Source organism: Callorhinchus milii, unplaced genomic scaffold, assembly GCF_018977255.1.
Source record: "Callorhinchus milii isolate IMCB2004 unplaced genomic scaffold, IMCB_Cmil_1.0 Scaffold1, whole genome shotgun sequence".
In the NCBI taxonomy this organism is placed as follows: Eukaryota; Metazoa; Chordata; class Chondrichthyes; order Chimaeriformes; family Callorhinchidae; genus Callorhinchus; species Callorhinchus milii.
In genome coordinates this window covers 52,989,095-53,001,070 of record NW_024704742.1, presented here as the reverse complement: position 1 = coordinate 53,001,070, position 11,976 = coordinate 52,989,095, and the positions used below count along the sequence as shown (strand labels likewise).

At 37.9% G+C, this 11,976-nt stretch overlaps 1 protein-coding gene across 5 annotated transcripts in view; it reads right to left on the bottom strand.

Moving 5' to 3' along the window:
* Nucleotides 1-5,387: 5,387 nt before the first annotated feature.
* The window catches only part of cracd (capping protein inhibiting regulator of actin dynamics), a 115,121-nt gene continuing 108,532 nt past the window's right edge, over nucleotides 5,388-11,976 (bottom strand). For 4 of the 5 annotated variants that reach the window (XM_042342057.1, XM_042342039.1, XM_042342050.1 and 1 more), the window contains 3 exons: nucleotides 10,739-10,929; nucleotides 9,913-10,084; nucleotides 7,815-8,204 (listed from right to left, as the gene is read on the bottom strand). In XM_042342057.1, coding sequence (XP_042197991.1) covers nucleotides 8,044-8,204; nucleotides 9,913-10,084; nucleotides 10,739-10,929 — 524 coding nt within the window. In that variant the 3' untranslated portion in view covers nucleotides 7,815-8,043. Of the gene's footprint in view, nucleotides 5,724-7,814; nucleotides 8,205-9,912; nucleotides 10,085-10,738; nucleotides 10,930-11,976 lie in introns of those variants that run through there. The other variant, XM_007892773.2, reaches the window with a different exon arrangement.

Sequence of the window (11,976 nt, the reverse complement as noted above, 5' to 3'; positions counted from 1 at the left end):
GAACAGAATATTGTTTTTCTACGCTGCATTATCCACAAGAGCTCCTCTTACTGTAAGAGTGTTCTAAAACTAAGCAATGTCGTGGACACAGTTACAAAAGTGGTCAACTACATTCGAGCAACAACAAGATTCCATTTATAGAGCGCCTTTCACGTCGGGAGGACGTCCCAAGGCGCTGTACAGTTGGGTCAGGACTCGAGCATTGGGGAAATGGTCAGGGTGAGGAAAGGGAGGGAGCGAGGAGGGGGGGAAATAGTCAGGGTGAGGGGAGGGAAGGGAGGGAGCGAGGAGGGGGGGGGGGGAGGGAGGGAGCGAGGAGGGGGGAAATAGTCAGGGTGAGGGGAGGGAAAGGAGGGAGCGAGGAGGGGGTAGAGAGTCGAGAGGGGAGCTGAAGGCACAGTCAAAGAGAAAGGTTTTGAGTCCGGTCTTGAAGGAGGAAAGGAAGGAAGCAAAGCGAAGGCACTGGGGGATGGAATTCCAGAGCCTCGGGGCTGAGAGGTTGAAGGCCCGACCACCGATGGTAGGGCGGTTGGGGCGGGGGATGTGGAGCAGACCGGAGCCAGAGGAACGGAGGGTACGGGCAGGTAGGTAGGGGGATAGTAGGTCAGAGAGGTAGGAGGGAGCGAGGCCGTGAATGGCCTTGTAGGTGGGGATGAGGATCGTGAATTCGATCCTCTGGGGGATGGGGAGCCAGTGGAGGCGAGCGAGGGTGGGAGTGATGTGGTCGCGAAGCCTGGTGCGGGACAGTACACGAGCTGCAGAGTTCTGAATGACCTGCAGCTTGTGGAGGGAGGTGCCGGGAAGGCCGGCGAGGAGAGAGTTCCCATAGTCCAGCCTTGAGGGGATAAAGGCGTGGACCAGAGTTTCAGCCGCGTGAGGGGTGAGGTAGTGCCGTAGTCTGGCGATATTCTGGAGGTGATGGAAGGCGGTGCCAGTTGTGGCGCGGATATGAGGAATAAAGGACAGCTCAGGGACAGCTTATGTTTGGTCAGAAAATAGGAAGCTTTACTCTGCATCTCCCCTATCCCATACCTGATTCCAACAACTGATGGAAAAGTGAATAACGTTAATACACTAAAACTTTACTTCAGGTGGCAAAGAAGTAACATTTCATTCATGTAAATTCAAAACTTTCTCATGCATCCGATTTAAAAAGCGATGTAGACCTCCAGTTCGTACAATACAGCTTATAGTTTGTGATATAAAATGTGCCGGACTAAAGAATCCTAAAGAATTGCATTTTTTTTTGTGATCTGCTGGGGTCTGGTGTCATCCTTAAATGTATCCAACCCAAGCAGAGTTCCACATTTGTATGCCATTTAAACATGGAAATTGCCTGGATGGCAAGAACCAAGTCTTGGATCCCCAGTGTGTGGGTTGGGATACTGAGCATAAGCTTCTAAAAAATAATTTTGCTTGCCAAGCTTCCGGCTGCTTGTAAGCTTTGTAAAATCACCCTATCTGTTAGGGCTATGACCTGCGATATTAACAGGAGCCAGAAAAATCCCTGTTCCTAGTCCTGCACCTCAAGTCCTGCTGATGACATGGCTGGAGTACTGCTGACCCACTCGGCTCGAACCGGATGACTAAGATAGACAGAAAGGGTTGACCTGATTCTGGCATTCCTCTGCCAACTTTAGAACCAGCTGAGCTCAATAGGAGCTTTCCCCTTTCCCTGCCGCCTCCCAAAAAGGATAGTAATTTGTGTTCAAACACGTAAAAAATAAAGATGAATATAGTAAAAGATGACAGTAACTTTTATAGTAACAGTTAGGCAGTTGATCAATAAAAGAGGTGTTTATTACATAACAACACTTTAATAATTACACACTACAGGACTGAATGCAGTGCTGAAATTCAAAGTAATGTACCTAAAAAGACAACACAATTAGAAACAATTGCACTTTGCAACACTTTTTAAAAATAAAGTGAAACCAAGTTAAGGTAACATTGTATCATAAAATCACTTTTGTACATGGAATGAGGTTAGTATCACAATAAACATTTACTCTGTTTATACGTTAGCTGTTTTATATTGGTATTGATACGAAATGGTTTGTAGAGATTTTTTTAAAAACTGCAAATGAGAATGAAAAATTAAAAACAAAATCAGGAATAACAAAAGTTTGTGTAATTCCAAAAAACAGGTCTAAGAATTGTGCCCTTGAATAACATTTGACATTGTATTATTTTCTATATATTAAGTATTGCATTGTGTTCCCAATTTTCAGTGCTGAATAAACAGGAACGCAATGAATGTCATGGCCAGAACGTTTAACAATTTATTGTAAAGCAACATTATAACAAGATGTTAGTGCAAAGTACCTGGAATAATAGGTTGGACAATAGTGATGTTAGATTTTGATTTCTACCAGCATAATAATTTGCTGCTCATAATGAAATGCTTTAGTAATGGCCCTTTGTTTTCTGGTGTTAAATTTACTGTGCATCGTACAGTACCTACACAAAAACACAATTAGCACATCGAATAAGCTGTCCTTTGTTTTAGTGACTAGGACCCAGTCCTTGATGAGTCTATATTACAGCATAATACCAATCAAGTACATAAAAATACTGCATATTGACACCAATTATTTAATATAGCATTTATATTGATGAGAATTTAGCACATCATCAAATCCTACCTTGAACATTAAGTTAGGTAAGCTGTGAGTATTTTAAAGCATGGTTCTCCAGCTATCTGTGTTTTATATCCCCTCCATTAGCTGAATTGAATCCTGTTTGCAACTTACAATCTAGATGAAAGGATCATTTTTATGTGTCATATATAAGCTAAATAATTGGTCCAATATCTGAAAGGCAAGAATTTAGAAGCAATAAAGAATCTGGGCACCAAAAACAGCTCACAAGTGTAGGAGTTACACTTGGAATAATCGCAGAGTCCCTACCCCTTACAAATTTATTTCATCTGGAAAACCTTACAAATGCTTACAGCTGCCTAGCAAGAATCTGTGTAAGTTTGAAAAAGTTTTTTTTTAATTCTAGACTTAAATTAAATACACATAAAAAAATGTGTTTGGTGAATCGTGAAATTGTGCTAATATGTTGCACGCTGTGTAAAATTGTCCTTCTTCGGTTATTTAAAAAAAACTCTGGTTACGTTTTCAGCTTTCAGACATTTAAAAAAAATCCAAGTGAGAATCAGAAGGGAGGAGGTGAGTATGAATTGAATTTTCAAGAAAAATAGTATTACAAAAACTTCAGCAAGAAGCCATCACACAGTGGTTTTGTCTCTTTTATCTTTGATTCTAGGTGAGAAATGTTCATTATTGTATAACCTGAATCATTGTAAAATAAACACTTTGTTTAAACATTGTTTTATTTCCCTTAATGATCGACAAGGAATGTGCACTCAATCAATCTTGAGAGCTTTGATTCATGCTGAGTTACTGTGGGAGACTATTTAAAAGTTGAAGGTGGAGGGACAGCTGAGAAATGCAAAGAAGATAGAGCTATCACAAAATTAAGTGGGGAATAGATTATCTGGCATCTTCTAATTACACAAGTTTTCAGGGAAACATTGGACAAAAAGTAATTGTTGAAAAAATCCAGGATTTATTTTTGAGAAAAATCATTTTTTCAAAATAGCTTTGTTGCTTGTTTCTGAGTTCAACCAGAATTTCATGACCCAACACAGATAGATTGAATTCAAATATACACTTTACTAATGACACTAACCTGGATTGAAAATTATAAATATAAGGAAAGATAAATTTAAATTTTCAGCTGTCTTCCACTTGAGTGTAAAAGTTGTAATTGTTACATGCAAAGCTTTTTGAAAATGCAGTGTCTAGAGGGGAAAATTCATTTTATTTAAGCTTCTTTACTTAACCTTTCTGTGCTAAATGTAGAGTGGCCATGTGAGCATTGTTTTTGCCCCATGACACCATAAAGATATGAATGTAGCTGAAGTTTAAAAAAGATAAATATTAAAAAACTGATGTGTTTCTTTTCAAGCTCCAATGGTATTTACGTCTGATGAAAATTACAAGCAGAAAGAAACCAATGTACTTGGAGAAAGGCTCTCTACAGCGCCTTAATCAGGTAATATATATATACACACACACACACAGTATTTTGGAAGTTCTAATGATTGAGTTTTGAAAGCAAATCTAGTGAACTGATTCATAGAAGCGACATATCCAAATTCATCCAGCTGTTAGACTGCACATAAAGTTAAGGAAAGCCTCAAGCTGTACATTTAATGGTTAGACTTTGATATTTATGTACACATAATGATTAGATTTTCAGTTAACTATATACATGTAGTTAGATTTTCTGATATCTATGTACACATAAAGGTTAGATTCTCAGGTGATGGGTGTTTCATTCTGTAATATACCAGGCATCACTGGCTCCTTAAAAAAACTGTATCCTATTATCACCAGACGGTCATGGGAGCATTATTTTGTCTCCCGTTTATTTTAGCAATTGAAGACTGGAATAGCATTTGGAAAGGAATTTGCCACTTTTATCTAGACATACTTCACTTGAAAACTGTGGGCCTATATTCTTTGCCGTAGTTTCAAGGTGCCCTATAACACTCAACTGTTAATCATTGTAGTTTTACTGCAACCTTCACTTTCTAAGAAATATTTTATTAACCTATTTGATAACATTGATTGCGCTCATTTTTGATAATTAGCATTAGCAGTTAAAATTGGTCCTGATTTGAGGGCTTTATATTTCTCAGAAGAGTAATCCAATAAAATTGAATAAAATTATGCATTTTCGAAAGAGCCATAGGAAGCTATTCGTCTAGTCTTGTGAAATGAAAATCATCATAATAGACAAGGTTCATGAATTGGCAACTTAAAATGGTGTTCAAAGATTACATGTTGGTTAAGTAGTAATGGATAACTATGAGTAAAAGAGCTTGAAATGTACAGAACCTTATCATGTCAAAATGTCTTTTGCACTAAGGAAGTGAGGATTGGCAAATCAACCTGGCTAATCAATTCATTTTCTCTTAAATTCCAAAGTGCAATACAGGTAGAATCAATACCATTGACACTTCCTATTGTTACAGTATTTCAGGTAGTAACATGTCCTTTGCTTGAAATAAAATCATCTGGCCTAAAACAGTAGCCAACTCCACAAATAGCCCACTCTCTGAATACTCTATTACAGAGGGCCTGGGTCTCCCTGCTCAAATTTGAATACAGTGTTCATGTAATCAGAACAATATAGTTTGTAATGTAACAGCGTATTTTAAGGACTGCCAAGGTTAAAGTGTGTTGAAATCATGACAGCTTTTATTTGCTGAAGCCAGTAACTTAATTGATTCCATTTTAATGAGCAATTAAATAAATTGGAAAAATGTAATATTTATAAAGTGCTTTTTAAATAAAACTTAATATAATAAAGATTCATATTAATTTTCTGCAGCAGGAAAGAATTAAAACACACCTTTGAACAAAATGGAGTGTATGTGCCCTTCTGGTTGTATTACAGTTTATGAACTGACAGAGGGCAGCAGAATCTGAGTATTTTCAGAACTCTTTAAAGTATAGATTTCTCTCATATTATACTATGATTTCTCACAGAATTTACAGTAAATTTTGTGTACAAAATATGCTAGAGGAAGTATTGAATTACAATCTGCTGTATATATGCAATTTCCATTGAGACCCACTGGAAACTGGAGGAACATTGTAGTATCTGGAGCTAGTGCAATGCCTCTAATCCAATGTTGTTCTCACCTGGAGACAAATAAAATAAAAATGGATTTGAAATATCAATGACAAGAAAAAGCATTATGAATGATGCACATTTGAAAAGTCCACATGCACACCAAGACACTACTTTGTGGCTTGTTTCTGAAATATAAATAGCCACAAAAGTCCAATAAATCGAACTTCCAATCTGAAGCTACAAGCTACAAAAGAGTTACAAAAAATCAACTTGCTTAATTTTTGGTATTGTAGATTTACTTTACACAGTGGTATTTTCAATATATTAATTTTCAATTGGACAATATATTGTTGAAAATAGTAATTTCATATTTGGTGGAATAAATTGTTCAGAAGCTAAAAATTAGCATGATTTTCTGTCAAGTTTATAGATCACATCCTTACACACATTATGACCTGACAGAGGATGTGGGGGCCTCATGGGGTGCTGCAGATTTTTAACCCTATTGGTATTGCAGGCGTTTCTGTCCTCATCTTTTGCTTAATGTCCTTTTTCTGCGTGTGAGTCTGGCTGAAGGGGAGAAGAGTGATCGATAGAGAAAAGAAAAATAGAGCAGCAATGGGGAGAAAAATAAAGGATTGACCAAGGGAAATGTAGAAGTACAGGAGCAAAAGGTGTGCAGAGAAAGTATAACATGGGTGGATGTGAATAAGAGACGAAACAGACATAGAAGTGTGTCAAGAAATAATCACACAAGAAAATTTGGAAGAGAAAAACATGGAGACCACAAGAGACATTTAAGAAACAGCATGTTACTGTAATTTGAAGATGGTAGAATGGGTGTTATGGCACGAGGAAAATATACAGTGAATTCACTTTACAGTATATCCTGTGAAGCATTTTGAGACTTCTCAATGACGCAATAAGCTGCTATATCAAATGCAAGGATTATTATATCAATGAACTGAGGGGGCTCCTTCAACTATCTCTTTGTGATCTTGTGAAAACCAATGAATGGAAAGAGAAAATAAACTAAAGAGAGGAACGGACATATAGAAAAGAGAAGCAACTGACTAAAAAGGAGAAACGTTCATAGAGAAGACAAGGCCCATAGAAGGCAGAAAGAGAGAAAACTCTTAAAAATACAGAGAAAGATATTTTATTAACACAGGCACACCACAGCATAAATGGAGAGACAGACCACTGAACAAAAAAGGGAAGAAATAGAAGAAACAGAGATAGTGAGGTAGATCCACACAGCCATTCAATAAAACAAATGACATTTCCTGTAAATATTCTCCAGTCACCCACCAGTTTTAATCATAGGGTAAAGATCGAAAAAAAAGATTTTTAAAATTATTGCTAAAATAGACAAAGGGAGTCAGAATTTTTCACGATCATCCATAAAATGAGAGATGCAATTTAGACACTTGTATTTTCAGTAGATACAAGTGGAAAGATCCTTTCTTCATTTATGATGTGTTGTAAGTTCCATTTTTTAAAAACATTTTTAAGCATCTCACTTGATTAATATTGATGTACAGTATATCTCGCCCACAAAATGCACAGTCAATACACTTTACAGTGTATTCTGTGAAGTGCTTTGAGAGATCTCGAAGACGTGATGAAGCGCGATAACAAATGCAAGGATTATTATTATCTGGAATTTCTATTCTAAATATTAAGTAAACTGACCTAAGAAATCATTTTTTTTCTAGAATCAGACATCTATCCCTACATACCAAACTCCCAGCTATCGATATAGTATCAGCAAATATAAGACTGATTTTCATTTACGGTGAAGATATCAAAATATCTTACATTTTGTTAAAGGTCTTTTGGATCTCACTTAAACCACTCTTCAGTTCAAGCTAAGATTCACTTGAGGCATTATATAGGGCATTCACTTTCATTAAGTCTTGAAAGTAAATTGGGTATGAAATAACAAGGGTAGAAAGCAATACCAGCTGTTGTTGATATTAATGGGTATGGCGAAAGGGCACCTCATTGGGATAAAAAGATCTGCCAAGATCTAATAAACTGGTGGAACAGGCTTGATGGGTTGAAAGGCCTCCTCCTGTTCATGTTTTCTTATGTTCTATTGATATTGGAATCCACGATAATTTTATAATATATATAGATATATATATATATAGGTACTTGGGTGCAGGTTCAACATTACTGTTGGGAAATTACTGTACCAAGTGTGTGAATGGAGATCACATTTAAAAGCTACAAGTTTTATGCATTCATGACTACGGTGGTATGTTATTTCTGCGGCACAAGCAGTATTTTTTGTGTTCCTTAAACATGTGAAGAAAATACACTTTAGCACTTTTTAGTGGTAACTCAGCAGAATACAGCAGCAGTTCCTCATACATCAGAAGGTCATTTAATTATCTGAGGACAGTCGCTCCAGGCTTTAGCTTTTCTCTTGGCGAGAGCCAACCAGGTGGGTTCCACAGATACTGGGGCAGCATCAGGTGTTGAGAACCTTTTAGGTAAATCTTTTACCGGTGGAGTTGATGCCACTGAGTCACAAATTTCAACTATGGAAAAGAGAATGAAAAACAATTACACAAAAATGTGCTTTATCTCACTTAGAACTTCATATTTGAAAGAAACAAAATTACATACCACTGCAAATTATAACCTCCTTTTAGAATTCTTTCCATTTACGTGGTTTTACTTTGTGCATAAAGAGGTGTAAATAGTAATTCCTATTACGAAAGTGGAATAGTTTCAGAATCGGAAATTTCCACAACCAGTTCTTACTTGGGGTTACTGTGTGAGAGGACTTCTGAGGGTCCTTCTAACTGAATAAATAGCATAAAGCAGTCACTCAATCCACAACTGTTTGTGGCACATTGCTGTGTGCAATTGGCTGCCGCATTTCACCCACAAAATAGTCAATTCACTTTACAGTATATCCTGTGAAGCACTTTGAGACATCTCAACGATGTGATAAGGCACTATATCAGATGCAAGGATTATTATTATATTATTCAGTTCTTGGTCAAACTTGAGTTTTGTGAGTTTCGGAATATGCTGTGCTGTCTTAAATGTAGTGCAAGATAATCTGTACCTCAACTCTCCTAACTTGAAGAATAACAATAAAACCTTGCAACACTAAAGATCTGACTCTTAGCAGATGACTATGTCTGCTGTGTTTCTGTCGCTTCAGGAAGTAGCTCTGTCTGCAATTCCAGCTGGAAGTCCCAGTATTTCAGAAACCACCACATTTATATTGAGGCCAATTCCTGCAGCACCAGATCTACATTTAACTAAGATGCAAGCTTGCATATGTGCACTGTCAGTCATGAAGAGTGATTTATCAAGGATTATTAATTCCCCAAATGGTTTTGGAAGGCAAAAAGCCATCAGAGGCACAGGCAAAAACCACAGGAGATCCAAAAACACATTTCCCACAAGCAGCCATGAAGTGAATGGCTAATTTTCAGGGATTGTTGACCAGGTTACCAGGAAAACCTCCTTTCTTTTTTTTCGGGTTCTTTAACGTCCATCTGGACAGGCAGATGTCAGTTTAATTGACTTTGTCTTATCTGAAGGACCACTTACAATAACACAGTACTCCCCCAGCATCAGTCCTCCCGACATGAAAGGCGCTATATAAATGTAATTTTGTTGTTGTTGCATTGGAGGGTCAGCCTGGACAGTGAAGTTAAAGTCCTGAAGTGGGACATAACGCACACCCGCTGACCCAGGCAAGAGTGCCTTCGACTGAGCCAGACAAACATAGGTGTATTCTATGAAACATTATCGAATGTTGTATTTCTAATACTGTGTGGAGTCCTTTAGCGTTGTGCTTAGAGCACTCGCCTCGAAAGCGAGAGGACCCTGGTTCAATTCCCGGCAGGGTACAACCTAAAGCAAGTTTCCTTACTCCACACATCTCTGTTTACCTAGCAGTAAGTAGGAATGCAGTTGTTAGTCAATTGGCGGATTGCTTTCCAAGGGTAAGAATCCCTTCAAAAAAAATGTGTTCACTCGATCCACAGCTGTTTGTGGGTCACTGCTGTGTGCAATTGGCTGCCGCGTTTTGCTCACAAAGTACAGTCACTCCACTTTACAGTATATACTTTACAGTATACTCTGTGGTGCTTTGAGATGTCTTGACGACATCAGGTGCTATATCAAATATAAGGATTATTATTATTACTGTATTACATACTATGCAGCAATAGGTGTAAAATAATGAAAATCTTATCTGTTCAGAAACCATTTTCTTCTCAGTACCTGTGACAGAATTTGGAAGTGTAGCAGATTTTTTCAAGTGTTCACGTCGTTCTACCTTTGACGCAATGTTGCTTCCAGCTTTCTTATCCTCATCCTGAGTTGTTGATGAATAGAGTGGACTTACATGGTGATTAATGCTAAATTTATTTTCAATGGGACTGAAGGTCACGGCCTATGGATGAAATGTTAAAATCAGACATTGCCTTTATTATACAAGCTATCTTGCTCTTAATTCTTCTAACATGACTGATAATTAGTGTGTGTGTGCGTGTGTGTGGGGGGGAGGGGGGAGGGATGTGAAAGAATGTGAATTAGAAATTAGAAATTGTGTAAGTGAAGGTAACACTCCACACATTGTCATTACCATTGCTAGATTCTCCAGCAGATATCATTCTTAACATAATCAGCTCGTAATACCCATTATGGAACAGCTATGGGGTCCTTCTCTCCTTGTTTTTAAGTTTATCAATTTTGACCATTTAGTGTTTTTCTGCGAAGCGCTTTGAGATGTCTCTATGACGTGATAAAGCGCGATATCAAATGCAAGGATTGTTATTTTTTATTATTATAACAGAAAATCCCATTCTAAACACACCCTGTCCAAGATGGGAACATTTACAACACTATATTGCATATATATATATAATGCTTTTCTCCTTGGGAGGTCATCCCAATGCACTGGATTTACAGGTAAATGGAGAATTTTGCATGCTCATTGCCAAAAATATCAGTAATTGAGAAGAGAATATTATCCCCTGAGTGTGCATGCAACCTCACAGTCCTCAGAAACAATCTAACATGTAACAATCTAAGAGGAGCTCCATACATTTTCTTTAGCCTGTTTTTCTGCTATCTTGGCTTCTCTGGCTTGCCTCCTCTCCTCTTTGCTGGCCTGCTGCTCACGGAATCCTCTCTGTTTCTGCATCGCCAGGGTAATCCATAGGGGTTGGGCTGATTCCATCTTCTCCACTAGCCTGGAGCTATCCAGGGAATGTCTGCTCTGCAGCACAGGTTTTTCTGGGAAAAAATAATGTAGGGAATTAATTTTTCACCATAACAATGTCACAGAAGGAAAAAACACGGCCGATAGGGATACAAGTTTCTATTACGTGTGCTATCAGAAGCAGACTGAGATCATTTACCACTAATTTATATTGAAACAGTGCCTTAGACACAGGGAGAATGTTTTAACGCACTTTACAAAGTCGAGTGAGAGCCTGAGATAGGAGGGAGACAAGAGGGCAGGTGCCGAAGGTGCAGTCAAAGAGATGGATCAAGTTATTTGCCCCAAGTCCCTATAAAACAAAAGGAAATACATAATGCAATTTAGATGCTATCAGCTTTATTATCATGATAATAGAGAACCTATCTCTTTGACTGTACTTTGGTCATCTCCACCGCCACCCCTCCTCCCCCAATCTTCTTGGTTCTAGAGCATATTTATTTCAACTTCTAGAAGAGCTGTTGTAACTTAACCTTGGATAGTACATACAGTTATGAATTATTTATTGACCAATGGAAACCTGGAGTGCTTACTAGGCAGTAATCTGATCACTGGGGTCAGATAACATCATAAACTGTGAGTGAGCAAAGCTTGTGTGGTGTTTCAGTCACATGAGAGCTGAGATTACAGTTTTCGGATTGCTTCAGGATGTCTGTTAGTTTTAAAATGCATTTACATTGAAAAAAACATTTAATCACAGAAAGAAGGATTTGACCCCTGTGTTTGCTTGTTTTATATTCTTAAATTGTCCTTTCTATTAATCCCCTTCTCTATTTCTTTTCTTATCCATATTGCTTAATGTTTTTACTTCTCGGTGTCTTATAAATTATATTGGGTTTTGGGTTAGTGTTATTTCCAGCAGCAGCTAATAGTATAGATAACAAATGTCAGTGTGCTCAATGTCCTGTGGTGCGTGAGGATACGCACACTCAAGAATTATGGTTCACGGCTTCATTATAATAACTTGCATTTATATAGCATCTTCACATAGAATAATATCTTGGAGCACTTCACAATGACAGTGTCAGGTGCCAAACAAGGGAGAGGGCATAGGGGTTAGA